Source organism: Podarcis tiliguerta (genome assembly GCF_965153285.1).
Source record: "Podarcis tiliguerta genome assembly, chromosome: 3".
NCBI classification, from domain to species: Eukaryota; Metazoa; Chordata; class Lepidosauria; order Squamata; family Lacertidae; genus Podarcis; species Podarcis tiliguerta.
The window spans coordinates 106,001,694-106,028,523 of NC_139536.1; the positions used below are offsets into that span (position 1 = coordinate 106,001,694).

The 26,830-nt window shown below is 42.4% G+C and overlaps 1 protein-coding gene across 3 annotated transcripts in view; it reads right to left on the reverse strand.

The window, feature by feature from the left end:
* The window catches only part of PLCB1 (phospholipase C beta 1), a 455,632-nt gene that overhangs the window by 122,967 nt on the left and 305,835 nt on the right, over positions 1–26,830 (reverse strand). For all 3 annotated transcript variants that reach the window (XM_083431904.1, XM_083431905.1, XM_083431906.1), the window contains 2 exons: positions 17,017–17,163; positions 833–990 (listed from right to left, as the gene is read on the reverse strand). In XM_083431904.1, coding sequence (XP_083288030.1) covers positions 833–990; positions 17,017–17,163 — 305 coding nt within the window. The remainder of the gene's footprint in view (positions 1–832; positions 991–17,016; positions 17,164–26,830) is intronic.

Below are 26,830 nucleotides of genomic sequence, written 5' to 3' on the forward strand. Positions count from 1 at the left end.
GAGTGCACCCCGCTGCGGGGATTTGAACCACCAACCATGCGATCGGCAAGTCCTAGACGCTGAGGTTTTACCCACAGCGCCACCTGCGTCCCCTGGATGGTTATAAGTCCAGTCAAAGGCGACTTTGGGGTTGCAGCGCTGATCTCGCTTTCAGGCCAAGGGAGCTGGTGTTTGTCCACAGACAGTTTTCCGGGTCATGTGGCCAGCATGACTGAACTGCTTCTTGCACAACGCAACACCATGACGGAAAGCAGAGCACACAGAAACGCCGTTTACCTTCCCGCCGGAGTAGTACCTATTTATCTACTTGCGCTGGCATGCTTTCAAACTGCAAGGTTGGCAGGAGCTGAGACAGAGCAATGGGAGCTCACTCCATCACGGGGATTTGAACCACCAACCTTCTGATCTGCAAGGTCAGACCACAGTGCCAGTTGAGGAGCTATGCCAAACACACCAAAGGATGCTGGAGTAGGTCCAGTGAATGTGCGCTCAACTCTACCTGATGCTTTTGAATGTGCAGACGGCTACTGTCTCTCCATTTACAGTTTCTCTTCATTTGAAAGCTCTGCATCGCACCAAAGACCTCATTGCTAGGCTTCAGAGCACAAACATACCCTACACATGAGAAAATAATTCAGTTGCTCCTAATCTCCCAGATGAGAATTGAAACAAAAGCTTCAGTGAAGACTTACGGCACGAGTCTCAAGATGCCCACGACAAGTGCTACTGGAGATCTTCCCACATTTTCCTTCCTCCCTTAGCCCAAAATAAGCTAAGTGAATGTTGCAAACTGGCCCTTGCACAATAGTATCAGTGACACCGCACAACGTACCTTAAAGGATATCTCAGTTGTCATGGTGAATCCATGTGTAATAACGGGCTCTTCTTCAGCTGTTCGGCCTTTCCAGCAGTCCAGCTCGACGCAGCGACAGCCAGACAATAGCACTTGGCGATACATCTCTACGGAAGAGTTACCGGCCAGCTGTCCAGCTGCAAAGACATAACGAGGAGCATGAAACAAGGGGACCCATTATGGGCTTATGGACTAAATGCACATAATTTAAGCATAATGAAAGCTTACATCATCCTTTTCCCCCGGTGGTGACAAACAAATGGACAAATTCATTTAAGAGGCATAAAATGTAATGAAAATCATGTCCAATTAGTCAATACTGAATGGTTCTGATATTTCCTTCGTATTCAGCACTGTAAATCAGAGATGGCTAAGCTGTGGCCTAGCAGATATTATTGGACTCCAACTCCCATCAGCCCCAGGCAGCATGGACAATGGTCAGAAATGGTGAGAGTTGTAGCTCAAACAACCTCTGGAGGACCATAGGTTAGCCACCTCTGGTGTGCATGATTTCTACCTAAAGAATATTGCATTGATGTGTGTGGTGGTAGACCTAGAAAATAAGAGGGAATATCACATGCACAACAGTTCAGATTCCCATTGGTTTCAAATGTTTCTGTATTTCTAAAATGCTAAGAAATACCTTTGCCGGTTGTGGTATTTCTTGTGAGAACCATGAAATATAAACAAAGGGGATGAGAGAACTGTACACTGTACTGGTCCGTGTCCACTTTTTAGGGTTTTAGTCTTGTTTCAAATGTATTTCTAATTGTGTTTTTAATTATCATATTGTAATCACATTGAGACAGCAGCTTAGATTCTCGTGTTACTATTAATTGCCTTTAAGAAATCTAACTCTTGTAAATGTGTTCTGAATGATACCGTTAAAATGCACTTGTGGCAGAAACGGCTCTTCTGTCAAAAAATGTATTATAATTTAGTACAGTAAAAACAACAAAAGGTTTGCAGTCTCTTGTACAGTTGACACCACCTTAGAGCTCTGTTGTGCCAACTGATCGGCACTGGCAGTTCACACGTTTTCACAACTCCCGGAATTTAAAGTGACATTCGGTACTTAACTGGTTTATAATGAAACACTGTACACTCAATGGGCCCCAATCCAACCCAAGTGAAACACTTTCATTGATTTCCATGAGAGTGACTTAGTTATGTGCTCAACTCTCTTACTGGTCAGTGAGAAAGGCTCACTTTAGGTAGGGTGGGTTTAAAAAAGTTTGGAGTGTATTTTATTGTGAAAAGCTTAAATGGTTGTATACAAAGTAGTGCTTCACAGTGCCTTGCGAGAGTGGGATTACTTCCGTTTGTGCAATGGGACACTTTCTTCTTCTCCTTTCACCATCTGCCCCCTCAATTTGTTCTGGGGTTTCCTCCCAAGCAGATTTGGGGACAGCCTGGGACATTTTGTGTGAGGCAAGAAGAGCAAGAAAAGCCTCACACAAAATAAGTGGACATTTTCCCACTCACACATTTGGTTAGTTAAATACCACTCAATATCGAATCATAGATCAATAAGCTTGAAACAGGATGGCTTTCTATCATGGATGATGTAGTAGTGAATTTCCTTCATTGGTTGAACTAGATTACTTTGGAGAGCCTTTTCAACTTTGTGATTCTCATCCATTATTTTCTGCTTTGCTTTTCAAGCGACCCATGCTTTAGGATAGCAATGTGATCAACCACCCAATTAAGCTGGTTAGCTGAATTAGGTTAACTAACTGATTAATTGTTGCCTTTTCCCTGTCTTAAACAATGGTTATTCAATTTGCTTTGCTTCCTTCCTTTTTAATATTCCGTTATATTTCTTAAACAAGTAATAATTATAATGTTTTGCTTGCATGATTTTGGAGAGAACAGAACACACACACACAAAACAACATAGGAGAATCCAAAGGGAATCTGCATGATTCACATCTGATGGGAAATAAGACACCCAATTACTACTTGTTAAGCCTTCACTGATATCAATTTTCCTTACACTCCTGGGGGTTTAATACCGCAACCTTGGGGAAGAGATTAAAAAAAACAAAACACCAATCTGTTAAATGCTTAAGCTGTGTGAAAATAAATTGGTAGAAGCCATTTAAGACAGGGCTTTTTGCTCAAGCTCGTCCATCAGATTCTAGAAAGTCACAAAGCTTTGGCAGGTTTAGAATTCCTTGCCTTTAGGGTTTCCCCACATGAACACTGTCACCTATTTTCATTTTGTATAGACGTTCAACAGGAGGGAGGAAGCATCAGTTGAGCAGCAGCCGAAAGTTCAGACTCTTAAGCTTTAGTACTAGGCCAGAAGAATATAAGCAAAATTTGCTCCTCCTCTACTCAAAAGCAGTGGTCAGTGGACTAGGGGACTAAGCTAGTCCCCTAAATGTTCCTTGCGAATTAGGGTATTAAAGTATGAAAGCCTGGTGCCTCCAGGCACAATGTTCCGAATAGGTCCAAGAACCCTTCTGTCACATTCCCAAAGCCTGCCCAGGTTTGGGAAGGAGGTGTCAGGGCTCCAGCATCCTGTCAGAGGCCTGGTGAGTAAACAAAATCCTGAGAAGCTTCTGCCCATCTTAGGAAGAGAGGTACAATGCTCACACGAGCAATGTTGTGACATCACATGCACGACATCACCCCACGCCCAATCGCCATCTCAAGCATGTAAATTGCCATATACATATGTCATGAAAATGTGTGAGCTCTTTTTGAGTGAGGCTCCTTCTTGATGATACATGAATGTCCAGTGTGTTTCCTTTAAAGAGTTATGAACTGGGATAATTCTGCATGATGCTTCAGTGGCCAAAGATTCAAAGAGTGGCTTCTTCGCAACTCAATTTCAAGCTTTTCAAAAAATTACTTCACACATTGCCACATTTATTACTGCAGGTGTTTTGGATTTCTGAGGTCCTTGACCTCCACAGGCCTTTTGTAAATCGCCATATGAAAGATTCATGGCAAAAGATAATAATCTCGGCTTCTATTCTGTGCTGAACTGCTCGAAACCTCTTTGGAAGAATTATCAGAAAGGGTGAAAAAGTCACCAGCTTCTATCAGCATTTAATTCCCAGCCTCTCAGCTAGATGTACTTGTCCTGGATGCAAAACAGCACTGCGAATTTGAGTGGCGTTGGATGACCAGTCCTTGCCCAAGAAATGCAACAGAGAAGACTGCTCAATTAAGTGTTTCAAACATGGTTTGATGAGTCGGACTGAATTCAACACAGGTTCCGTCCCTAACTAACTCTGCCATGGATTAATTGAGAAATGAAGGAGGTTGAGACGTGGAGCTCAGAGAGGAGGAAACAGCTTGGTGAAATGAACACAATGTTCTAGGTGCAACTGTCAACAAACACTTCTTTAGGGATGACTAAAGAAGATATCAAGTGTCGTAGGAAGATTTAAGGACAATCAAAGAAAGATTTAAACATTTCAGTACAGTGGTACCTCGGGTTAAGAACTTAATTCGTTCTGGAGGTCCATTCTTAACCTGAAACTGTTCTTAACCTGAAGTATCACTTTAGCTAATGACACCACCGCACGATTTCTGTTCTCATCCTGAAGCAAAGTTCTTAACCCGAGGTACTATTTCTGGGTTAGTGGAGTCTGTAACTTGAAGCGCCTGTAACCTGAAGCATCTGTAACCTAAGGTACCACTGTATAGTATAGTAAAGTATAGTATAATATAGTACAGTATAGTATAGTTTTGTTCAGGCATCCCCAATCTTCAACCCTCCAGATGTTTTGGACTACAATTCCCATCATCCCTGACCTCTGGTCCTGTTAGCTAGGGATCATGGGAGTTGTAGGCCAAAACATCTGGAGGGCCGCAGGTTGGGGATGCCTGGTATATATATTTGATACAACCAGAAACAGTATTCACTCCTTTCAAGAGCATTGGCTCAATGAATCATAGAATTGTAGAGTTGGAAAGGACCCCAAGGGCCCTCGAGTCCAACCCACACAATGCAGGAATCTTTCACCCAACATGGGGCTTGAACCCACAACCCTGAGATTAACAGTATCATGCTCTACCAACTGAGCTATCCTGACTGCTATTCTTCTACAGTTCTCCATGACATATTCTTGTGAACAGGGATTCTCAACAAATGTGAAAGATCAGAAGAGAAAAAGGCTTCTTTGTGTTGATGAGGAAATGAGAGTTTCTTTGTCTCAGATTAGATCTAATATAAATGAGATTACGTGGCAAAAGAAAGTTCACACCTCTCATTGAGTTTCTATACATATATAAGGTACATATGTAAGAGGCTCGTTTATAATTATATTTTGGGAATTATTCATGTTCTTATGCAGCTGCATTGTTTTAAAATTTCTGGATGGTCCATGAGCAGATTATAATGTAGTTGTAATCTACGTTATAAATCAAGCACTGCTAGCAGTCGTCCCCAATGGATTTCTTATCAATAAAAAATTGGTGTGGCACAAGGACATTTTTATGCTGCAAGTGTGGCCCAGAGGAAAAAAGTTTGAGAACCACTGTCATAATTCAAGACGCCTTACAGAAATCATTAAATGTAGCCTTCCTCCAGAAAATACTGTATTTGACTAATAGACTCAAACAACAAGAAATTAATCAACAAAATCTACAGAATATGAGCTGGCTATTCAAGACCAGCTGGCCAAAGAAAAGTGAAAAGAAACAATTCATAAAATTAGTCCCAGGATGGCTGTAACACAACAGTACTCAGGGCCAATGTCATGTTATATAGAGGAAGCAAAGAAAGGAATGAAGAGTAACTGGGTATGAAGTATGGGAACAGCATCATGTTGTTGCTGCACATGTTGAGGTTGCATCAGCATTCACCAACCTGGTGCCCTGTAGATGTTGTTGGAAGACAACTCCCATCAGTGCCAACCAGGATGGGCAATGGTCAGGGATGATGAGAATTGAACTCCAAAACATCAGAAAGGCATCGGGCTGGTTATGTGCTATAAAATCAGCTGCATGGAGATCTACAAGCAAAGGGTATGCACTCTGCCATGATGTAGATGCCATGTTTTGCTTTTAAAGGCATGGCGCGTGTCTGTGTGTGTTTGTATCTGTGAAAGCTTAGGAAAGTGTGCCTTGTTCATCATTACGGATAAATGATCATTGTTCCTTAGCTTTTGGCATGGTACAATGAGGTGCTGCAGTCAGTTCTTCACTGTGACAACCGTAATAAACTAAGCTGATAGCTAGTAGAACTCTATTGGAAAACTGAGCTCCAGATTAAAAGCTGGAGGGGAGATATATATATATATATATATATATATATATATATATTTCTCCAAACCCACAAAAAATATTATTTTTGCCACTAAAATGACATTTCTTCAAGTTTAGGATAGAATGCTTTGAAATTACTTTTTTTCTTCCCTTGATGGATGGCAACATTGGATTATAAATGTAACACTTCCCCCTAAAGGGAAAGACAGAGCTACAAGGTCTAAATAAATAATCAGCACTTATGTGCTGCGAAATTGTTGTTGTTGTTGTTTTACTAAAGACTAAGGTCACAATAATTATGAATAGATCCATGATATGTGTGTGTTTCTCTTTGTGGTGCAATGTCGTTTCTTAAGCATTTGCTTCGCTTAAAATATACCTAAGGGTGCAGTCTCATAACTAGGACCCACCAGTTAGGGGGCTGTAGCACTTGTTGGAACCCCGGCTTTATGGGTAGAATGCCGAAAACACCACTGCCATGACAGAGACACTGATGGAATGGAAATTGGAGTGGAGCCATGGGAAGAGAAGAAGAATTGCACACTTCTGTCATACCGTTTCCCTTCAGTCTGCTCACATGCCTCTGACAAGGCACAAAAATCAGCACACCTCCAGTATATGAACCTCATGCAGAGACAGCGTAACAGGACGTGTGGCATGGCCCCAACTTGTGCATACCTAAAACTCACAAGGGGCAAGTTGGGCTTTGGAAAACTACAGAAAGAAGGCACTTTGTACATAACAGCCAGGCCTTACAACCTGCATGGGGAACTCAAGCACAAAGAGCCGATTACAGTCATAAAGGTAAAGGTAAAGGGACTTCTGACCATTAGGTCCAGTCGTGACCGACTCTGGGGTTGCGGCACTCATCTCACTTTATTGGCCGAGGGAGCCGGCGTACAGCTTCGGGGTCATGTGGCCAGCATGACTAAGCCGCTTCTGGCGAACCAGAGCAGTGCACGGAAATGCCGTTTACCTTCCCGCTGGAGCGGTACCTACTTATCTACTTGCACTTTGATGTGCTTTCGAACTGCTAGGTTGGCAGGAGCAGGGACCGAGCAATGGGAGCTCACCCCGTCGCAGGGATTCGAACCACCAACCTTCTGATCGGCAAGTCCTAGGCTCTGTGGTTTAACCCACAGCGCCACCCATGTCCCTTGTCATACCTCGGGTTAAATATGCTTCAGGTTGAGCGCTTTTGAGTTGCGTTCCATGGCGACCCTGAAGTAACGGAACGCGTTACTTCCAGGTTTCGCCGCTCGTGCATGCGCAGACGGTCAAAATGATGTCATGCGCAGACGCGAGTTGCGTTTGCTTCAGGATGCGAACGGGGATCCTGTTTGTATCCAGAGGTACCACTGTACTTCCAGTTCTGGTCCCATCCTCCTCCCTGCTGAGTTTTGCAATGGCAACACTGAGACTAAACGGGGGGTGTAAGGTGGGGGCTTGTTGGTGACAGACTGAGGTTGGTGAGGCACTGCCCCATTTGCCCTAATGGATCAGCTTCCACTACTGAGATTTCCCACTCTTTTGTCCCTGCTTGTTTGTTTTGCTAAGCATGCAAAAGATGAATGTTGGTATCGCCCCCCCCAATAACCCCATGTTGAACTCAAGCTTCCTTCTCCTGCTTCCCCTATTTAGTGGGTCTTGAACCCTTGTCTCATGAGGCCCATGGGTACTTGGTGCAGTCTGCCTGCAACCACACATGGGCCACATTGAGTGGGTTCTCCTTCCTTCTCTTCCCGCTCAGAAACAATGGTTGAAAGAAGCAGAAGCGAATTGAAACCAATGTCAGCAGGGGTGCCTGAGAACAAGCGGTAGGTAGGCCTTCATCAGGTCCCTCGGTTTCCAGGGACGCTGTTAGCATCATAAAACGTTGCGCACTTTCCCCTCCCAGGTTGAGCGTGTGCTGGATGTGCTGGTTGTTCCACCAGTGTGGCAGCAATGTACAGTGGTACCTCTGTTTATGAACTTAATTCGTTCCGGAGGTCCGTTCTTAACCCGAAACCGTTCTTAACCTGAGGCACGCTTTCGCCAATGGGGCCTCCTGCCACCAGCGCATGACTTCCGCTCAAATCCCGGGGCAATGTTTGCTACCCGGAACACCTACTTCCGGGTTAGCGGAGCTCATAACCCAAAGCGTTCGTAAGGAGGACGGTACGTAACCCGAATTTCCACTGTATCTCCTCCCTGGTATGTAAAGAGAAGACTGCTTTGTTAGATTCTGATAATTAATGGTGTAACAGATCTACCAAGAGAAGAAAACATACTCTGATTTAAGGGCTTCCTTATTTCCCCAGTGGCTGGGTTCTTAAATTTAAATTAACAAAGTACATTTATTATGTATGAAGTTATGCACACAATTAATAGTATATTAAAAATCCAACTGTGCACGATACTATTGTCATCATTTATTTACAATGCGGTAAATAAATTGGGAGCATGGAGATTGTTTTAAAGCACTTGGTAAAACCGCCCTTTGAAGCAGCCTCTCTCTCCTTCCTTTACATGAGTGGGCAGATGGGTTGAGGGTAACTTCTTCGCAGACCTCTTTGAATATTTCTGCATTCCCTCTGGGGCCCCAGCCCCAGCTTGGGAATCACTGATTAAGATTCTTTAGGGCAACTGGCAGATGAAGTTGATGGACTATATGGAACTGGCGGAAATGACTGGCAGAATCCGAGACCAGGGAGAAGAGTCGGTGGAAGAAGACTGGAAAAAGTTTAAAGACTATTTACAGAAATACTGTAAAATTAATGAATGTTAGAAGAATGTTGGAATGAAGTTATATGGCTTTAGTAGAAATGTTATAAGGATTTAAGTATAAAAAGATTGATAGAATATTAAAGAAAAAAATAAGGTTAGAATGTGTTAAGATAATTATAGGATAGAAAACAGAGGAAGATGGAAAGGAATTGCTGAAACAATTGATAGAAGTGGAATACAAAAAGGGAGGTGAGAGGAGGTCGGTGAAATAAGTGAATGAAAGATAAGATATTGAAATTGTTTGAGGTGTTTTAAATTGTTCTTGTTTGGTTTTGTTAGTTTAATGTGTTAGTGATATGTAGTGTTTTTGTATTGTATTGTATTTTGTTTTTTTTTGTAGTGTTTAAATTGTTGGAAAAGTAATAAACATTATTTTTTTAAAAAAAGATTCTTTAGGGCAACTAACCATAAATTGAAAGCTTTACTCCTTAGCCTTTTCGTCTCCTGAAGATGACCCACAAGGCAGCAGGTACTCTACAGAATCATAAGGTGGTGAGTACAAAACAGACATTTTCTGCTGTACTGTGGAATGCCCATCCCTCTGTTATATGTGAAGTAGCAAACACCTATTGTTTCTGAAATCTTGTAAACACTTCCCTTTCCTCCCAGGCCTTCCCTGACCCATAAGATTGGAACCGGTTTTATGTGTCTACATTTCTGTTTTATTCACTTTCAATGAGCTTTTATATCGCTGCTTTACTGGTTTCCCGCTGTGTTTTGGTTTTAATGCATAAAAATTATATTGCTTGTATTTTTTTGGACTGCACACTGCTTAAGAGATTTTTGAAACATTAAGCAAAGTGCCTTTTAAGAATAAATATATAACAACAGCAATAGAACAAACCAATGTTAGCAAAGTTTCCATCCCTCAAGACATCATCCAGTTTCATTCAACATTCTCTTGGCTATCTAACCAGTTAAGACAACAATTCAGCAGCATATGCACACATTCAAACAAACTGAGCACTTGTCAAATGAATCTGACAATACAATTGTAGTTGCTGCAGCTTTCCAATAAATGCTGTCAGCTATGGTAATGCATCCATAAAACGCAATGATTAAATCCATTCCAAGCCAGATGCTTCCGTTTCATGTGGCGCCTGTGTACGCACACACACAACCCGCTAAAAAGGTGGGGCATGCATTTCTCACCACAGAGTCAATGCACTCCCTCTTCCTCTCTTAACTCAACACAATATTCTTCTGGCTAATCATTTATGTGCAATTTCACTGAGCCACAAATCTTAAACCATGTTTAAGAGCAGCTGTTCCGGAGCCAAGTTCTATAAATATACATTCATCTGCCACATGACAAGGAACCAGCAGTTGCAGATCAAGGTGGCGTTCTTTGAAATCCTGGCTTAAGCCAATGGAGAATTGGGGAAAGCTTTGACCCAAATATGGAGGACTAACATCAACAGACAACCATGACCCATGATGCTAATATTCAAGATTCTCTTTGAATTCATACAGCAATTATTGGAGTCACAGAAAGTTGGTTTTGATGATACTTTAAATATCCTGACCCTGATAGCTACTTAGTCCTTAAGTATCATGATTTAAGCCAGAAATCCGGTTACATATATATATATATATATATATATATATATATATATATAATCTTATTTGCAGCAATTTTATTTGCTTTCTAGTTTCTGAGCTAGAAGCTCCAATCCCAAGCATACTTAATTGGAAGCTAGCATGACATACTCCTAAATAAATATGTCTGCAAGGCAGGTACTGCATGTTTCAAAAATGAATGGAAATAAAAAGCCACAAGATTTGACCATGCACTCCGAAGATTGAGAAAAAAATTGTGGATGGCATGCTGGCACGCCCGCGTATCTTTGTACTTAACAGCTGGCTCTTGTAGCAGGGTACTAAAATTTTGGTTGTGCATGCTTTTAGTGATCCCAGGAGATGTTTAAGCAGACACCTTTAGCTTGATCTATAACCTTGAATCCCACTCAACTCAGCAGCAACAGTTTGGCTAAACAGTGCCTCTCTCCACACATGGACACTTTTTACTTAAGACAGCTGGTGCTATCTAATTATTGAAGTGTCTTGTGTTCCTAAGCACTTGGCTGCATTGCAGGCAGAGTGTGCAGCATCTTTTTTAAAAAAAGCCAACTGCAATTATCTCTGTCTTAACTTCAGCCACTCTGAATTTTTTTGTGGGCTTTTATCTCCAGCCACACGTCCTTTCACAAAAGGGTTGTGTTCGCATTAAGGGTGTGTTCATTAGAGACTGGATTACTGGAAACACACTCAATGTGGGGCGTCCCTTGGGTTTAACCAGGAAGCTATAGCTGGTGCAGAATGCAGCGGCTAGATTGTTGACGGGGTACTCTTGTCAATTTTGCCGAGGGAGCTGTAATAGCTTCCAATATGCTAACCGTGTACAGTTCCGGTTGTCACATTTAAAGTCCTTAACTGACTTGGGTCCAGACTATCTAAGAGAATGCCTTGCCTATTATCTCCTTGTCTGACAACTGCACTCCTCAAATTGGGGCACCGCTGAGAGTCTATTATGGCCCAGGGATGCTTTCAGCCTGTCCTAGAAACTGGGCTTTTAGCGTTGCAGCTTGAGCTCTCTGGAATCAATTAACTTTTTAAATACATTTTTTATTAATTTTTCTGTTTTACAATTTCAAATACACATTTTACACCCTTAAGATATCAAAGACTCCCTTCTTCTCTTTCCATGGTTCATTCTACATATCTTAAAAAGGTAAAGGGACCCCTGGCCATTAGGTCCAGTTGCGGACAACTCTGGGGTTGCAGCATTCATCTCCCTTTACTGGCCAAGGGAGCCAATGTTTGTCATCAGAAAGCTTCCGGGTCATGTGGCCAGCATAACTAAGCTGCTTCTGACAAAACCAGAGCAGTGCATGGAAACGCCATTTACCTTCCCACCAGAGCGGTACCTATTTATCTACTTGCACTTTGACGTGCTTTTGAACTGCTACGTTGGCAAGAGCAGGGACCGAGCAACAAGAGCTCACCCCGTTGTGGGGATTTGAACCGCCAACCTTCTGATCGGCAATCCCAAGTGGCTCAGTGGTTTAGTCCACAGTGCCACCCGTGTCCCATTTTACATATCTTAAATCCCTGCATATTTTACAAAAACTATACCAAATGGTTTTCCATTATTGCATCCATCTGGAATCAATTATCTGAAATCAGACAGGTGCTTAACATCATGATGTTTAGACACCTACTGAAGATATTTTTGTTTAGGAAGGTTTTCCCTGGGGTATACCCCTGTCACTTTTCTGATGATAAGAGCTGGTCAACAGTGCTAGGCACTACCTTTGAAGATGGCTTCCGCGGATCTCCCACCCTCCTGCCTTTTTTTCTTTATTCATCAAAGGAAGGGGTGTGGGGCCTTGACACACAATCCAAAACGTTTGCCTTGATGGAACAATCACCTTAGTGAGATACTGAATTCCTCCCATTGTTTTTAGAATTTGTACTGTTTTATTGTTTTATTGTACTATTTTATTGTACGCCGAAGAATTGATGCTTTTGAATTATGGTGCTGGAGGAGACTCTTGAGAGTCCCATGGACTGCAAGAAGATCAAACCTATCCATTCTTAAAGAAATCAGCCCTGAGTGCTCACTGGAAGGACAGATCGTGAAGCTGAGGCTCCAATACTTTGGCCACCTCATGAGAAGAGAAGACTCCCTGGAAAAGACCCTGATGTTGGGAAAGATGGAGGGCACAAGGAGAAGGGGACGACAGAGGACGAGATGGTTGGACAGTGTTCTCGAAGCTACAAACATGATTCTGACCAAACTGCGGGAGGCAGTGGAAGACAGAAATGCCTGGCGTGCTCTGGTCCATGGGGTCACAAAGAGTAAACACAACTAAACGACTAAACAATAACATTGTTGTTTGATTCTATTGCTCTCAGAGTGCATGCTTTTTTGTGTTTTTACCATTTACAACACTTCAATGGCTATATGCAGCAAAGTGATCTAAAACTTGTTTAATAAATAAAAACAAATGCCCTGCGGTCAGATCAATACTGGTCCAATATTGAGGACACTGGTGATGTAGGTGGAAGTTGATCAAACTGGATTTCTACTGAGGAAACACTCATGCCATAGGTTATCTTGCTCAACTGAGAGGGGCCCATGCACATCAACTCCATTACATAGATATTTAGCAAGATGCATGTGTGAGCTGGCCCAGGTTATCCAAACATTAATTGGGGTCTTGGAAATTTTATGTGTCCATGTCCAAGCGTATTGAAAGGCGTATGAATTTTGCATTTGGCAAAGTCCCATCACAGGAATATTTGATGGGCCTCCTGGGGATGAGAGATGGTATTTACAGAACCACTAAAGACTATCATTTGCAAAATGTCAGCTTTTACTATCACGCTCATAAATATATGGTAATATTTCCTTGTGGGCACAAAACAGCCTAACAACTGGGTGTGGACCAGTGCAACAGATTGTCCTGACAAGATTGTGCTGACAAGATAACACAAGAGTTAGCATTAAAAATTAAACTGTCAACATCATAATGCTTTTATATAAAGCAGTCACATTTAAAATAATGTGTGCAGTTATGGTGGCTTCTTCAGCAGAACTATTACAGGTTTCAACAGCAGAAGATAAAGAGATTTCAGTTAGGGGACAGGGGTGAGATAAGCAAAGACTGTAGGTAACGGAAAAATTCTTACCTGGTCTTGGACACATTTCAAATTAAATTACAAAAATAGCAGGGCACTTACAGATTATCTGTTGTTGTAGGTAATTTCTATACTTAATACACAGAACAATGGTATCAATCTAGAACAATCCTGTTAAGGAATTTTGGTATACTTACATACTACAGAGACCATTTTAATTGGTTCCAATAAATGTGTAAAATGGAAAACTTGAACTTGCTGTAAACTTCAGCCTCGGTGAGGGACGGTCTTTACTTTGTGCACCTTGCCAAATAAAATGGACTGTTTGTCCCTCTTTATGTTAGGGCTAGACAATGTGTGGCCCTCCATATACTCATTTAATTAATTTAACAAAATGTATAGGCCATTCAGGTTTTTTTTTAAAAAAACAACAACCTGTTTCCATAAAATATTTATCAAAAGCCAACAATAAAAACTTTAAAAACTTAACTAAACATAATACAATCAAATGTCAGGGCAGGCTTGCTGAAACAAATAAAAGAAGTATTTAGCGGTTTTATTCTTGGTTTACAACTTGTGGTTTGTCTGGAGCAAGACAAACCAGGAGCCAAGATTCAGACAAAATGCTAAGCCAAACCAAGGTTTAGCCCTGTGTAGCACACTGGCAGCAGAACAGGGAAGTCACACTATTGCTACTTCATGTTAAGCCATGGCTTAGCAATGCATCCAATCTGGATGTGTTATAGTATCTCTGCTTTGCACAAAAATTAACCATTAGGTATCCAGTTAGAAAATAAGTTAAATGGCGAAAAGAAGTTGTGCACCTTGTTCAGTTTTGATACAAAAACAACTGGTGCACACTGACGCAATCCATATCACAGTTCTGAACTCAAAGTAGTGTTTTCATGAAACAAATAATAGGCAATACTTTTCTTTCTTTTTTACTCTTCCTGTGGTTATTCAACTTGTATTAATGTCAACATCTGGATACATGACAGCGTAAGTTTGCATCAGGAAAAATATCTGTCATTTATATGTACATGGCCAATTTGAAAAATGTCTTTATAACCTTCAATGTTTGATGTTGCAGAGAAAATAACAAGCTTGATCCCTAATTATTGGTATTATCTTGACTACAACAGCAAATCAAACTATAGCATATGAATTTAACAGCAATAGTTATTTTCAAAAGCAACCATTTGCTTTAAAAAAAATGCAATAATGTTATCTTTGTAATTATAGCCCTATACTGCCTGCTTGAATCTGCTACTGGCTTACATAGTTTCACATCAGATGCAAATGGTCAAAATGACCAAGGCCCACACATTCCTCTACATGTTGAAAGTCATTGCTTTTTTGGTGACATAAATATCACAATTCAGAGAAAGTGGGGCTTAGTGCAAAGAGGGGGTTAGTTGTGTGTGGGAGCATTTAAACATGACATTTCCCATACAAAGTTTGAAATGATACATATGGGAGAAAGATCAGTGAGCAAAGCATTTCCAACACATTCAAGCAGCCACTTCTTAAATACAAGGTGGGGCCAGTAGCTTCAGCTTTAATTGGGCAAAAGACATCTACAATATTGCAATACTTTGTGAACAGGTCCAATAATCTCATGGTCATGTTCCAGTCAGAATGATGCAAATGGTAGGGACAGGTAAGGTAAAGGGCCCCTGGATGGTTAAGTCCAGTCAAAGGTGACTATGGGTTTGCGGTGCTCATCTCCCTTTCAGGCTGAGGGAGCCGGCATTTATCCACAGGCAGCTTTCTGGGTCATGTGGCTGCATGACTAAACCGCTTCTGGTGCAACAGGACACTGTGACGGAAGCCAGAGCACAAGGAAACACTGTTTACCTTCCAGCCGCAGTGGTACCTATTTATCTACTTGCACTGGCGTGCTTCCGAACTGCTAGGTTGGCAGGAGCTGGGGCAGAGCAACGGGAGCTCACCCCATTGTGGGGATTCGAACCACTGACCTTCTGATCGGCAAGCCCAAGAGCTCAGTGGTTTGGATGACAGCGCCACCCGTGGGTAGGGGCACAGTAAAGTCAACTCTTACTCCCCCGTACTGCTTTTCCTTCTCACTGCTAAAAGTAATGCTACAGCCATGATACACAGGACAAGCTTTCCCAAGTGTGGAGTGAGATTTTTCTCTCTACACATCCATGCTGATCTTTCTCAGCCACCATTGCTGGGCTTAGTGGAAAATCAGTCTTTTCCCCCTTTCACTTGCTCAGGCTGGTGGTGCGTTCTGAATAGTGATAACACTGTTATGAATTTGTGGGTGCTAGACACTTCTAATCCCTGGATTCAAGAAGCGTTAATAGCTAATTAAGCCAGGCAGGCTAGCCTCCTGGGTAATGGGCCATTAAGAGGACAAAAGATCAAAGGGCTTATACTAAGCCAGAGTTTAGAGTTTATGCAACTGAGAAGCAAGGCAGCAAACCGAAAAAGCCAGAGAGGCAGAGAGATTGTGCATCTCTGTTGGAATCCAAAGCTGTGGCTGTGGGAGAAACAAGTTGCTCTCGGGGTGTTGATGCTGTGAGCCCCTCCATCATAGGCTCAGGTTGCATATATGTGTAAGTAAACCATATCTCATAAGGACACCACAGTCTCTTCTGTGCCTAATTTCCAAAAGGAAAAAATGAACCCTGGGTGAGCGCCGGGAACCCCTGGAATCTCACACTGCTCAGAGTTTGGGGTGGTGTGCAACAATATCAATCTTGCAATGTGTGTGCAATGAGAGCAGCCAGGTCTTAAGTTGGAGACCTCCCCGACACTACAGCCCGGTAGCCTTGGGAAGGAGGACTGGCAGAACTGGCTGCCGGAATTGCTCCAATCTCTGTCCAACGAATTAATTCACGCCCAAGGTAAATTAAGCACATGCTAAGTAGTTTGAATGAATAGGGCCCATTCTGAACAGGTGAGCTTGCTCCTGGTTAGGTCCCTAACAAGGAGGATTATCAACTGAAGATGATGGAAGACGCAGGGGTAACAGGCCTAACAAGTAGAATAAGAAAGCAGGAGGAACCAGTACTGAGAGAGGAGTGGAATTTTTTTGAGCATTTAGAAAATAATCGTACACAGATGAAAACACTGGCAGCATTAATGTAAAATCAACAGTATAACATATTTAAGGGGATATTATAAAGGAGAGAATTTGGATCAATTGGATAAATAAGAATATGCAGGAATTGGGGTTAAATCAAAGGAGCTTGGAAGGGTAAGGAGGGAAGTCACTGAATGTATTGGTATATTGTAAGACTTTAATGTGGAAATGTATATCTGAAAACTTTTCAATAAAATTATTTTAAAATAATTTTAAAAAGAGGAGGAGGAAACTGATGGAAACATAGAGATCACCAGGTAACCACCTTTCAGGGGTCAGCATCTCCCTATCTTGAAGCGTTTAGACAGTCCATGAACTCCCAATCATCTGCAGGTATAAATGCATTTCTACTTTATTAACAATAAATCTACAAGATTATCTAATTTGTCAAACTGCTTTCCCCGCCATACTTCACCTGTGAGGTAGGTGTTGTGCGACGAATTGATAAAATAGTGAGACAGAGGCTGGCTCATATCTTCATTCAAATCCAGTTTTTCAGGTGGAACGACTCCGTTCTCCTCTCCACTCAAATATCTCATAAATCCATCCACCGATATCTGCCCTGGGAGAAAAGAAATTCAAGAAGGCACATACTTTAGCTTCAATAACTCAGCTTGCAGTACACCTTCGTTTGGATTCAACTCATCCCAGAAGAACAAGACATGTTCAACAAATTATTTACCCTTGTTTCTATCGAGTTTTTTTCATTCTTCAAGTGATCCAAAAACAAAAATTAGCAGACTGCAACCCTTTGAGTTTGACTTTGCATCTTACTTAAAACGCTGAGGTCCACCAAGCACAACCAGGTGCAAAATAGTAGCTCAGACCTGGAATGGAGGTAGGGTCTCATGTGTAAGGTAAAGGTAAAGGACCCCTGGATGGTTAAGTCCAGTCAAAGGCGACTATGGGGTTGAGGCACTCATCTCGCTTTCAGGCCAAGGGAGCCAGCATTTGTCCACAGACAGCTTTCCGGGTCATGTGGCCAGCATGACTGAACTGCTTCTGGTGCAACGGAACACTGTGATGGAAACGAGTGCACAGAAATGCTGTTTACCTTCCCGCCACAGTGGTACCTATTTATCTACTTGCAGTGGTGTGCTTTTGAACTGCTAGGTTGGCAGGAGCTGGAACAGAGCAACAGGAGCTCACCCCGTCATGGGGATTCAAACCACCAACCTTCTGATCGGCAAACCCAAGAGGCTCTGTGGTTTAGACCACAGTGCCATGTGTAAACACACCCTAATTCTCCCAGTGCTAAAGAGGAGAAGTGGGCCAAACCACTGCTGTGTCACATACTTTCACTAATGTGCTTTTTAGGATTAGCAGAGAATAACGTTTCATTTTTATCCAAGGCTACTACTGTGGCTGTGCTGCATTTCCCTCAATTGCAATTAAGCAACTGATTTATCAGTGCTGGAAATGTCACAACGGTGAGCGTCTGATTGCAGAAAAGGAATACCTGATGTTTTCATCAGGCTTCTTTAATAACTACCACTCAGAAAGGTTGAAAGATAAATGGAGATGCTTCCCACACATGTGTGTGAGAGAAAAGGACTGGTAATGATCATATAAATAACAGAACAGCGATAAACCATCCAAACAATCCTCTGCATTGTCCCAATACATTGAAGTAAGTCTTACAGAAAAAGTATACCAGGGCAACTTGTTCCTGAGTGTACATATTAGCAATTGAAAGCACAGCAAGGTCATTTTTCTCCACTGCAGGTCAGGATGCATATGCATGGCTTTGTACACATCAGAGAGGGGTGAGAGGTTGTCTTCTCCCCAAGTGCACGGTGTGCTTTGTTTCCCTTTCTCGTAATACCCTGCTCCCAAACACCTATTTGTGAAGCTGACGGATGCACAATGTCTGTCTCAAATGCAGACACCTGTCTCAAGTACAAAGTGAATCGAGACTGAATTTGTGAGCCGGACTGAAGCTGGCTTGAGCAAAAAGACATCACACAGCAGTATTTCTCAAGAAGCTACACAATCAGTGTGGATTGGGGCGAGCATCATTTGTGTGCAGCTTCCAAAACTAGCAATGGGAGTGCATTGGATACAAAGTCCGCACCAATGTATACATACCCTTGTACAAGCAGCTGTCATTTTAGGCACGTCCAATATATACACAACCAGATATCATGCCGAACCCAGAAGTGACTTGGAAATGTCACTAAAAGTCACCAAAAGGAGTGGAATGCGGAGGGGGCGTGGTGGGGTGTTTGCAGGCTTTTTCAATGGGTGTTCCAATTACACATGATTTCATGTAAGCACTCAATGATCCAGGACACCCCCCCTCCCCCCCCCAAAAAAAAACCCCAGAGAGTTGTCTGAAGTCATATTACCAACTGACATGTGACGTTTGATAACTTCAGAAGTTCCTGGTCAGTTCTCACTTAAGTATTATATTTTAGCTGCCAAACAGAGGGCAGTCAACCTGCTAGGAAAATTTTGGAGTAACTTTTCAAGCTCTTCTACAAAGGAAAAAGAAACATTCCCAGAAACATACGACCAAGTCTTGCCAATGTGCTATTCAGTTCCCATGCGCTTTCATGAGTAGCACTGACAGGTAATGATGCACTGAAATTCTAATATCCTCCATATGCCTGTGTTATTAATAGAATGTCTTCTGCCAACTTCAGTTGGACTCTTTCCAGTCATTTAGTCAACAGAGAAAATAAGAACATAAACTGATTACTCAGAGGGGAGGGGAGAGAAAGTTTCAAGATCATTCCGTTCTGTCTGCTTTTGTTGAATCTGAAAAAGTCATTGTTTTTATTGCAAATGATAATGTCAGGCTGAATGTAGATCTCCTGGCAGCCAGAAAGAGTCTCAGCTCTTCAAGGGACTCTCTACACGGAGACATTTTCTTCATGTCCTAATATGCAGCTCTTGTTTAGAAATGTGAGCCCATGAGGGATTTCAGAAGACCCCCTGTGAAATGTTTGCAGTAATGAAGTTTTGGAAGCTCCCTGCTTGCTTCCTCCTAGAATTTCTTTTGCTGTCCTTTTCAGGTGTGTGACACACAGCAGTCAAGAATGAAACAATGACTGCAGAAGACCTGCTGGGAAGTGGCAGCCTGGATGCTTAAAGGTAAAGGTAAAGGGACCCCTGACCATTACGTCCAGTCGTGGCCGACTCTGGGTTTGTGGCACTCATCTCGCTTTATTGGCCAAGGGAGCTGGTATAAGCCGCTTCTGGCGAACCAGAGCAGTGCACGGAAACACCGTTTACCTTCCCGCCGAAGCGGTACCTATTTATCTACTTGCACTTTGACGTGCTTTTGAACTGCTAGGTTGGCAGGAGCAGGGACTGAGCAATGGGAGCTCACCCCGTCGTGGGGATTCGAACCGCCGACCTTCTGATCAGCAAGTCCTAGGCTCTGTGGTTTAACCCACAGTGCCATCCGTGCCACCCGCCTGGATGCTTAGTCATGAGCAAATCTGAGGGCATTGCTCTCAGTTGCTTCTCGATAAAGCATGCTGGATTCCTTCCCATCTACTGCAACCCTTCACAGGGAAGTAGACCGGTGGATTAGAGAATATTTTCCCCTTTGAAGGGGCAAAGGATTTCTCAGCTAGGACTGGGCTGAAATTCTCTGTCCAAGGTTCTGCAAAAATATGACCCCCCTGAGAAAATGGTGGCTCTTTTACTGTTGATTTCTTGGGGAGGGGGGAGAAATATCTTCAGATTTTTTGGGAAGGGGCTGCTGCTTACATTACTAGGCAAACATCTGGTGGAACGTTTTTGGGAATGGGAGGTTTACAAGGAGTGTAATGGGAGGAGGAGAAAAAAATACCGTATTTTTTGCTCTATAAGACTCACTTTTTCCCTCCTAAAAAGTAAGGGGAAATGTGTGTGCGTCTTATGGAGCGAATGCAGGCTGCGCAGCTATCCCAGAAGCCAGAACAGCAAGAGGGATCGCTGCTTTCGCTGCGCAGCGATCCCTCTTGCTGATCTGGCTTCTGAGATTCAGAATATTTTTTCCCTTGTTTTCCTCCTCCAAAAACTAGGTGCATCTTGTGGCCTGGTGCGTCTTATAGAGCGAAAAATACGGGTATGTTAAAAATGCTTTTAATTGAATAAATTAAGGAAACATCAGAATTAAAATTATAAATGTGTATAATACACACTATTTAAAGCAAGATCATGCCAATTCCATCAGTCATGGCTTCCCCCAAGGAATCCTGAGAACTGTAGTTTGATAATGGTGCTAAGAGCTGATAGGAGACCTTATTCCCCTGGCAGAGCCACAGTTTTCAGAGTGGTTTTAACTCTTCTTAGGGAACTCTTGGAATTGCTGAACTATTGTGGTGAAATAAGAGCATCCCCAAAGCAGTCAACAGCAATCTCTATAATAACTCTTGCCTGGATTTTCATTGCTGCTAGGACAGGCATCCCCAAACTCGGCCCTCCAGCTGTTTTGGGACTACAATTCCCATCATCCCTGACCACTGGTCCTGTTAGCTAGGGATGATGGGAGTTGTAGTCCCAAAACAGCTGGAGGGCTGAGTTTGGGGATGACTGTGCTAGGACAAAAAGAGACCTTGAAGGTTACCCTACAGTTGGTGTCCGACAAGAGGTAGAAAATCTTTTCTGAAATGGTATCAGAGTGTAGGTGGGGCAGAACAGATCCCAGAAATTTCATTCTTGGTTCAGGGCAGAGTGAACAAAAGAACAAGCAATGAGGTAGATCCTCAATTTCTGGTGCCCCACAAATGTAGTGCCAAGGGGGTGTGAGAATATCTGCCCCCGAGCATAGCTGTCGGCAGTTTGGAAGTGGAAGGCTGTAAATGCTCACCTAAGCTTTGGAAATGTGGGCTTTACAAGGTAATCAGCAGTTTGATGTTCCAATTTATAAAGTCTATATCATTTTAAAAAATATTAATTTAATGTCCTGTCTGTCCAATAGAGTACCATAATCGAAAATATAATCACAGAGTTTCCCCTTTGAATTCAGAGTAGAAAACTTACTGAGCAGAGTAGGATATGAATCAAGCAACCTCTGATATTTTAAGCTCCAATTTTTGCAGTTTGGTAACATAGGGTATATGCTTTTTGGAGACACTGTAGCTCTGTATGGGGACCACAGTTCTCAGGATACCTGTGGGGCTTCCATGACTGTTTAAAATGGAACGATAGTGATTTAAATGTATAGGGTAGATGGGACCGATGTCCAAGTACAACTAAAACAGACTTGTAAACATAAACGCTAGCAAAACATTTTAAAATTTAAGAACATGCTGCTATTTTTGCTTTCCATCAAGTGATTTATTTTTCGCCCACTTCTAAAACAAAAAGGACACTGAAGAATGACTGGCATGCTGTGTTGCACAACGTAGCTGCTGAGTGACTACTCTCAACGGCTCAACTGAGAGACAGTTTTTTAATTAAGGAAATATAGGGTGACAGGTGAGCTTATTTTAAGAGTAAGCCAACCCGTTTAATAATATGTGGCCATAGTTCTTTAAAAAGAAAAGGAAGTACAGGTGATATTTAGCAAGTGTATGGCAATCTCCATAATATTATGCTACCATGTTCCCATCAACATTTAGTTAAAAATTATCTTAATAGACAGACTGCAGTACTGGATAATTGCAGAGGTAAAGCCTTAAGATTTTGAACAATCTATTTTAAAAGACAACTGTCCCTTGTCAATCTTGGATAATGCCTGACTTTACAAGGAGTTTCATTCTGAAACACTCCATCTGTTTTGGTTTTGCCTTTTATTTTCTCCCTTCTTTTCCACTTACAATTGTCCCTCTGGCAGGCTATTAAGGGGATTTACAAACTATGGGTTATATCAATTCCTGGATATTTGTGAATGAGCAGAATGGATTCCCCCTAGTGATATTAGCTTACTTTATCTGCATTGAATATCTGAGTTTGATTATCCACTGATTAGGTGGGTAGCTATATATAGTTTCCTGCTTCCAGTGAAAAATCTAAAGCAGGGATACATGTTTACTTTTAGTTAATTCCATTATTAAAACTGTTGGAGGACTGTTGAAGACTTCCTAAATGGAAATTCAGCTGTTAAGGAAACTACAGGCTAATAGCCAAGATATTTGTGTGATGAACTTCCAGAGAAGTTAAATGGCAAGAAGCCATTTCTCCACCAGAAAAAGAGACACCACTGCTATCCCTATACCGACTGCCTGCTAGCAGCTACTTACTTAAGGGGCAGTTTCCTCTTAGAGTTATGCCATCAACGCTAACCAGAAGCATGTGAAAATTGGTTTTAAGATTGCCTACAGCTGCCTGATGTTGCCCTGGGATGCAAAATGATGTAGCAATTTAATCTAGAGGGGAGGGAGAATGAAAAAAGAATCTTGAAGAAGGGCACCCCTCCTATTTTGTTGCCTGAGATGGAGCAACACACACTGCAAAAGATGCATTGTACCCGAGGCCAATCAAGTTATTTGGGCACGCAAGACAGAAAATCCCACAAGAACCTTTTCCTCTCCTTGGCAGGAAAAATACTACTCCTACTCCTACTACAAATTAAGTATCTAACGGGCTTCCTTCAGCCTGTCAGTTCATGTCTAAAACTACGCTTTCCGAGCCATGTTGCCCTGTTATAGACGGGATGCTGACATTCTCTGCCTCTTCTGTTATCAGGCCAGATCGCGGAATTCCATATCAGAAAAAGATATATAATACCCAGAGTACCTGCCTGCAAACTGCACTGCTGTCCATTTCACTTAGTCAGATGCTAGTAGCCACTGTAACCACACATTGTCGCTGCTCACCTGAATAAAATATACGCCGCGCCCAAATGCTCTTCCTTCTGTCTGAAAGACAGAGACACTAAGTATGCTGTCTATTTCAATCAAAGAAAGGCTGAACCTTGTGATCCCATGTGGATACTGCCTGCCCAAAGGAGAGAGAGCCTGGCCACTGTGACCTCATGATGATGATGCCTCCCTGAAGGAGAGAGGCTGGCCACTGTGACCTCATGAGGATGCTGCCTGCCTGGAGGAGGGAGAAACCTGCCCACATGTTACCAACTACTTTCATGAGAAAGGTACCCTTTGCACCCAGGATTTGTCAGACAGGATTTGCTTGGCTTTCTTCCTTACTCTCCCACATTCTCAAATGCAAGGTCCACACTCTTTCAGTAGCCCTCAAAGTCCACCAATTTTTAAGGACTTCTAACTCTTAAACACTGCTGACTGCCTTTGATGGTCTCTGTCTCTCTCTTTCTCTCTGCTGTGTTCACCTCCTTCATGCAACAAGGCACTTCTGTAATGAATATGGTTGATGAAAACTAAATCCGAAACAAAAGCTAAAGTTTTAAAACAGCTATGACTAAAATTAAAAATCAAAACTAAAATGTTCCCTCCATCGCAGACCAAAGCATCATATTCTCATTTCAAGGAGTTTGGTGAGATGGGAAGGGTTGGTGATTTCTTCCCAGGAGAGTTACAATGACAGCTACAATCAAATCAATAAAGCATCCTTGTGGAACATATTTGAATTCCATACACCTGGATGCAAAAAATGCTGTAGCAACAGTTGCAGCAGCATTTTGCCCTGGCTAATCCAAGTCTATTTTCCAGAGAGAGTGAATTCTACATCTGATAGATATGGGCGAAACCTCTCAGCAAACACTCATGCTACTCAGCATCAGACTTGCAAAATCCAACCATAATCCATGCCTTTTCAAAGCATACAGCCTGCAATAAAAATGAACAAATCTCAACACCAAGTCAAACAAAGCTACACTTGCCCACTCCTGTACTGCTACCTTCACAATCCCTTGCTGTTTGGCGGCTGCTATCACTGCTGCTTTGTTTTGTATTGTGGATTTATCTTCTTGATCCATTTAATTAACAGACATAAAGTGCTTCCTTCAACTTCCAACTAGTTGCTGGAAGAGAATTGCTGCATAAACAGTCAGGAGGTTTTCACATTACAATAAAATCTTTGGCTGAGCTCATAGCTAAGCCTCATTAACACGAGAGACCAGCTGCAAACAAATAAATGTTAGCAAAAAGGGAACAACTTTATAAAGTGGATCAAACTACACCTTTTCATTTATTTGTATTTTATTTATATTTACATGTTATTATAAAAGGTTCGTAGATTAAATTGTGTGATGTTAATTAAGGAAGTCTGGGGACCACAGTGGATTATGAGAAATTTCATTCCCCTTGCTTCCCTTGTGGTAAACTAAAAAACAGGGCTGAGAGGTTTTCAAAATTGTATCTTAATTCGCATAGTTCCCAGAGGGCACAGATTGTCTCTTTCTCATTATTATTTTGCAAAATACAGGTCCCTACACCAAATTATTTTGAGATTCAAGACTCAGTGCAAGCAGACAGGGGCCAGTGACTGGCAGCTGCTAAGTTAACAGGGGCACAAAATTATAATTTGGAATGCGGGGTAAAAGTTAAGGTAAAGGGACCCCTGGACGGTTAAGTCCAGTCAAAGGCGACTATGGGGTTACGTGCTCATCTCGCTTTCAGGCCAAGGGAGCCAGCGTTTGTCCACAGACAACTTTCCGGGTCATGTGGCCAGCATGACTAAATCGCTTCTGGTGCAACAGAACACCATGATGGAAACCAGAGCGCATGGAAACACTGTTTACCTTCCCACCACAGCAGTACCTATTGATGTACTTGCACTAGTGTGCTTTTGAACTTCTAGGTTGGCAGGAGCGGGGACAGAGCAATGGGAGCTGACTCTGTCACGGGGATTTGAACCACTGACCTTCTGATTGGCACCCCCAAGAAGCTCAGTGGTTTAGACCACAGCACCAACCATGTCCCTATGGGTAGGGTAGTAGCAGCAGGGGCCCAGATTGCCACTGGACCCTCAATCAGTGTCACTAAATCTGGTGCCCACCAAAGCCTACTGGGGAATATTTGATAACATGGAAATGATAGCTGCAGCAGTACCAGGGACTCCAGAGAGTAGGATACACCTGTTAGCTAAAAAGCACAAGACAGGAATGGGAAAACCTGTGTTCCTCTGGATGTTGTTGGACTTCATATCCCATCAGCCTCAGACAGCATGGATAATGGTCAGAAATTATGGAGAGCCACAGGATTCCCCCAATATCCTCTAGTTTTCTGCAAATACTTCCAGTCTCCTGCCTCTCTCCCAATACTTAGCACCTTGCTATTGCATTACATGCTCAGGGAAATGTTTATAGATGTCTCTTCAAAGTACCCACTACCTAGTTTGTATTATACTGACCTAATGCAATCGAGGTTGAGAATCTCTGGCTCTTGGTCTCAATGCAGCCTTTGATGCCTTTGAATGGAGTCTCTACCTTCCCTTCATTGACTTAATCCCCTGCACAGCAATTACTCTGACAGACCACAAACAAGCTCCCATTGGTGAAACTGGGAGCTCCCCTCCCAAAAAAAAAGCATAATTGCTGCAGAGAAGGGGCATGTGTATTTTTGGGTAGTATGTGTGCCAATTGGGAAGTCTCTGTACTTAGATAGCCCCTATTCAACATCACACCCCCACCAAGTATAAATTAGGCTTAGGATAAGGTCTTGTTCATAGGAATGGGACTTTTGTTTGCTAAGACAAGTTGCCACATGGGAGGAGTGACATAATGACACCAGGAACTTTTGCGTCACAGCACCTTCATCCCAGTATATATCATATGAATGGAGACTTCGTTCCCACCATGGAAAGCTGCAAGGTCCACATAAGGCTCCCCAGAAAGCAATCCAACATGAAAACAAAGGATTGCTTATAAGATGGGACTGCCCTCTTAGAAAATCCTGATCACATCAACTAGCCATTGCAGATGCCAAATCCCTCCTTCTACCTCACTTTTGTCCTTTTTAGGCCCATGGCTTTGCTGGCTCTGCAGATAAACATCTAGTGAATGTTCTGCGAAGACATTTTCAGCTTCCTTTGCCGTGGGCTCTGCCTCTTGCAAAATGTGCTTCCGTCAGTGCCCTTGTTACCACGAAGCATGACTTATGAGGGATGTGGTTTATGTCAGATGCTATATTTAAAAGTGCACTGTACTATTAAGGTGTCTTCAAAGTGGAAAAGCAGGGCCCTCCCTGCTTTGTACTAGCTCCTGCCTCTACGTTCTCTGTTGCCTAGGAGACAGACCCATCAACTTATACGCAGCAGACTTTGACAGGCGCTTCTACACTCTTTAGCACACACAGATTTAAAACAGTGAGGCCAATCTGTCTAAAAATTGACAGGGGGGAAGATGCTTCTTAAATCAAGGCTGAGATGTTATG